Source organism: Ipomoea nil, unplaced genomic scaffold, assembly GCF_001879475.1.
Source record: "Ipomoea nil cultivar Tokyo-kokei standard unplaced genomic scaffold, Asagao_1.1 scaffold0937, whole genome shotgun sequence".
NCBI classification, from domain to species: Eukaryota; Viridiplantae; Streptophyta; class Magnoliopsida; order Solanales; family Convolvulaceae; genus Ipomoea; species Ipomoea nil.
The window spans coordinates 1,121,363-1,125,419 of NW_017617365.1; the positions used below are offsets into that span (position 1 = coordinate 1,121,363).

At 35.0% G+C, this 4,057-nt stretch overlaps 1 protein-coding gene across 3 annotated transcripts; it reads right to left on the bottom strand.

Annotated features, from left to right (window-relative positions):
- Positions 1-554: 554 nt before the first annotated feature.
- Positions 555-3,658, bottom strand: LOC109179567 (phosphatidylinositol/phosphatidylcholine transfer protein SFH6-like). 3 transcript variants are annotated; one of them, XM_019329070.1, is made up of 9 exons: positions 3,253-3,658; positions 2,644-2,917; positions 2,475-2,574; positions 1,994-2,260; positions 1,789-1,866; positions 1,561-1,662; positions 1,422-1,471; positions 1,243-1,342; positions 555-858 (listed from the first exon to the last, which is right to left on the bottom strand). In XM_019329070.1, exons 1-8 carry the CDS (start codon positions 3,290-3,292, stop codon positions 1,243-1,245), a joined length of 1,011 nt encoding a protein of 336 aa, XP_019184615.1. In that variant the 5' UTR covers positions 3,293-3,658; the 3' UTR covers positions 555-858. The 3 variants fall into 3 exon arrangements, with proteins under 3 accessions (XP_019184615.1, XP_019184613.1, XP_019184614.1); XM_019329068.1 differs by having other exon boundaries at positions 2,644-2,935; XM_019329069.1 differs by having other exon boundaries at positions 555-865; positions 2,644-2,935.
- Positions 3,659-4,057: the final 399 nt, after the last annotated feature.

Consider the following 4,057-nt stretch of genomic DNA (forward strand, 5'->3'; position numbering starts at 1 on the left):
ATAATTCCGTAACTTTCATAGTTCAATAACTGTAAAATCATAATTTTCGAAGTTCCATGTTCACAATTTTAGAGCTCTATGTTCATAATTTTATCACTATATATTCATAATTGCAAGTTCATAATGTCAAAGCTCTGTGTTTATAATTTTATAACTTACATTCATAATTCCATAACAGTACATTCATAATTCCATAACAGAACATTCATAATCCCATAACCGTACATTCATAATGGCACAAACGAATAACGCCGTTAACGGCGAGACAAAATTAAATTTTTTTTTAAACTGGAATGACACGTTTTTCCTGAAAACGACGTCGTTTTGAACTCGTGTCCACAATGCATTGTGAACACGGATCCAATGCATAATTTGCGCTTATAAGTCCATATGTTCTCTCTTATTTTATAGACGTGGAACTCTTAACACTTCTAAATCTTTCCTAACAAAAGAATTATAGTATGACTAAAGTATACACAAAATTGCATCAATGATATATTCTACCACATCATGCTCCCATGATTATAATTATTGACCTGATACAACCCCTGGTGTGTTCCTTAAACATGCAGCCACCACATCTCTGTGTGTAATATATTTAGCGTCAATTTAACAGCAATTGCATATAATAATGCTAATGCAATATATTTAGCGTCAATTTCTGTGTGTAATATATTTAGAGTCTTAATTACTGATAACTTTTAATACATCAATAATGGTTGGCTGACAAGGTTACAAATAAACACCAACTTCAGTTTATTTGCCTCATCAACTTGTTTGTTTGGTAATTACCATACATCTAATTTGTTCAACTTCAGATCTCAACTCAGCAGTAGCAGCTAGCAGGCAGATGCACTGCTGCAAACTCCCGGGGCGTTGTAATAAAGCATCAAGAAAAAGGAAAACCAAAATCAGGAAGTTGTATAACAGAGGCTATGTTGAGCATATAACTATTAATGTGCAATCCAACTATCAGCTTAAGCTTTTAGTTGAGATGGAGCACATGCTTCAATTTGGTATCAGAGCCAGACCAAAGGTCATGGCCCGTGTTGCTTGGAACCCACCGCACACGTGAGGGGCGTGTTGAGCATATAACCATTAATGTGCAATCCAACTATCAGCTTAGGCTTTTAGTTGAGATGGAGCACATGCTTCAATTAACCTTAATTAAGAGCATATTCTAATGCAAAACAGAGATTTTGTCTAGTAGCGTTGTTCAGTTCAATTTACCACAGTTATTACCTATGATAACGGTTGATCCCTCCACGGCCCTTTGTCTGCCCTCAGACAGCCTCCGTCCTTAGCACAGCTACAGCTGCCACCTAAAAATTCTGGCAACTCACTGGAAAGGGAATGAATGAAATTAGACAGTTGAGCGTTGGATAACAATGGTATGTCATATGTGAAGTGAAACTTACTACCTTTCGTTAATTACTTCAAGCAATTTGCTTCTGTAATTGTTGTCAAGAACCTAAAATTTGTAAAGAGTTGTAAGTCTCCTCGCATGATATTAAGAGCTTCTGAAGTCAATAGATGGGAACAATTAATCTCTGAACATACATGAATCTTTGAAGCGGTATAAGGGTCAATAAAAGGCTTGAGTACATTCCATAGCAGCCTAAATCCAGGACCGGCATTTATGATAAACATTTGGCCAAGTGTCTGTAATGTTGTTCCATCCAAAATGAGATAAGATGCCCTTTTCGGGGTAAGGGAATGAGGAAAAATATGTGGACATCAATATGATTTAAAACTATTCATGTCGAAGAAGGAAATTTAGAGGTGTACTTCAGGATAAATGTCATTATCAATCTTCTGCAACTCCATAATAAATTCTCGCATTGGTTTGGTCAGGTTCTTTAATACCTAAACAATGAAAACAAAGAATCATAATCAGGTTTTTATTACCTAATAATAGAAATGAAGAATCATAAAGCATATAGTTCAGTCCTTGAATTATACTAAAAGATGCCATGAATTTTATGGTGCTTACCACTCCTTCAACATCTAAAATTGTCAGACTCGAATCTATATGCCGTTGTGCAGCTTTAGAGCAGGCAGGAAATCTAATTGTGAGCGACTTCTCGAACTCCTGAACATGGTATTTGATATACCGATCCAAGGTAGTTACTTCTAAAAGCTTATCCACATTCAGTTTTCCTAACCTTTCAATATAAATAGGTCTCCCTGCCTTATCAACTCCATGGTAGCCCTGGGGATAGCACTGCAGCATTTCATTTCGTTCTCTAAAGTCAAAATCCTGAGCACAGCATGAGGTATTAGCAATTAATATAGATTTGGGCAATTGGCATATCACACATACAAGTCATCTATCAGATTTCAACAATTTGTTAAATCAGTGGTGGCAAAGCTCAGCTAGGAATAGGTTATTTGGAAATACAGTCTAATATGCCATGTGTCATCACATTGCAGACAATCCATCAAAATGGTTTAAGTATAAACCATAGTAATACCTCCATAATAGTGTCAGTCCCAAAATCTTGCCTCCATTGAAGCATGTTGACCCACATTTTCTTTGCCTTCTCAATGTCGAACTTTCTGGCTTTCAAGAATCTGCAAGAAACTACTAGTTGAGACTTTGGAGTAATATCAAAGATGTTTTAATATCAGTAGCATTGTGACCTCAACAATTCGTGATAATCATCGTGCTTCCTAGGAAGCAAGTTCTCCATGATCAGTACTTCTCGGAATGTACTCACAGCCTCCACTACTTCCTTTTCCCAGTCATCGTCTCCGGGAATAGAACTTCCATGATCATTTCTTGTCCTGCTTTTCTTCTTAAAAGAATTCTTAACTTTTCCAGACACCTTTTTCGCTTTCATCTTCAACACCCTAATTCTCTTCTTCCTCTCCTCCTCAGAGATTCCAAAATCTGACTGATTATCACCATCATTACCTGAGGATCCATCAAGACCTAAAAAATCACACCATACAGAAGAAATCAAACACAACTTCAAGAATTTCTCCCAATTTGAAAAATCGCAGTCGGTAATCCGAACATATTTGGAGATGAAAATTGTACTACAATCCTGAATTAAGCAATTGAAGTTTAATCAACCTCCCAGATCAAGTGAGAAACAACAAACACATGTATAAAAAAATTCAAGCATTATCTCCAATTACCATAAATCCTACCTAGAAACATAAATTTCGACTGTAATTACTAAACAACACATTACAAAGAAACTAAAACAAAAGCGTATGTATTTCGGTGTTCATATATGTACTCACTTGGCCTTGCAAATTGTTCAAACGTCTCCGGCATTGCCATAACCGATCAGTTCAACGATCCTTCGCCAGTTATATGAAATCTGTTCACTAAACTATACTCCGTACGTACGTGTGTATAAATAAATAAATATTAAATTGAATTTTTTATAATATTATTAAATGAAGGAAGAAAATCAATACAAGCAAGAAAGGAAGCAGCGGGACGTGGTACTTGATTTGATAGTGAGTTTTGTTGAAGCAGTTATGGGATTTTACGCATTGGTATTGATTCTGGGACAGCGGGACGTATTTATGTGGCTTGCTACGTGCCTCTTCCTATAGTCTTTACTTTGGTGAGAAGGAAAAGCAATGTCGGGTGGGCCAGGCAGGCCCCATAAGTCACAACTCTGTGTTATAATAGGTGGCAAATTTTTATTTAGAACATGATCTACACTATGTTGTATACATTATAAAAATAATGTTTTTTAATATATTATTTGTATATTGAATGTACATTATATAAAATAATATATTTTTAATGCTTAAATAATGTATTTTTTAAAAAAATATGAGATATATTTTTTATTTTGAAAGAACAAGTCTTATGCTCAGATGGCATTTACTGACTTCTCTCATGTGAAAGGTCATGAGATCGAGTGCTTGATTAGGTTGAGAAAATATGTTCGAACAGATACTACAATGTAATAGAGTCAGTAGCATTAAAAAAAAAAAAGATATGTTTTTAATATACTAAAAGTACATTATTTGTGTACTGGATGTACATTATTTGATAGTATACAAAATAATTAGTATTCAAATAATGTAC

Excerpts from the sequence above, each read along its gene's own strand:
- LOC109179567 (XM_019329068.1), bottom strand. The coding sequence starts at position 3,292 with ATGGCAATGCCGGAGACGTTTGAACAATTTGCAAGGCCAA. Across the intron at positions 2,936-3,252 it reads TGAACAATTTGCAAGGCCAA|GTCTTGATGGATCCTCAGGT; the intron begins GTGAGTACATAT and ends GTGATTTTTTAG. Across the intron at positions 1,343-1,421 it reads CTTGAAGTAATTAACGAAAG|TGAGTTGCCAGAATTTTTAG; the intron begins GTAGTAAGTTTC and ends TTCCCTTTCCAG.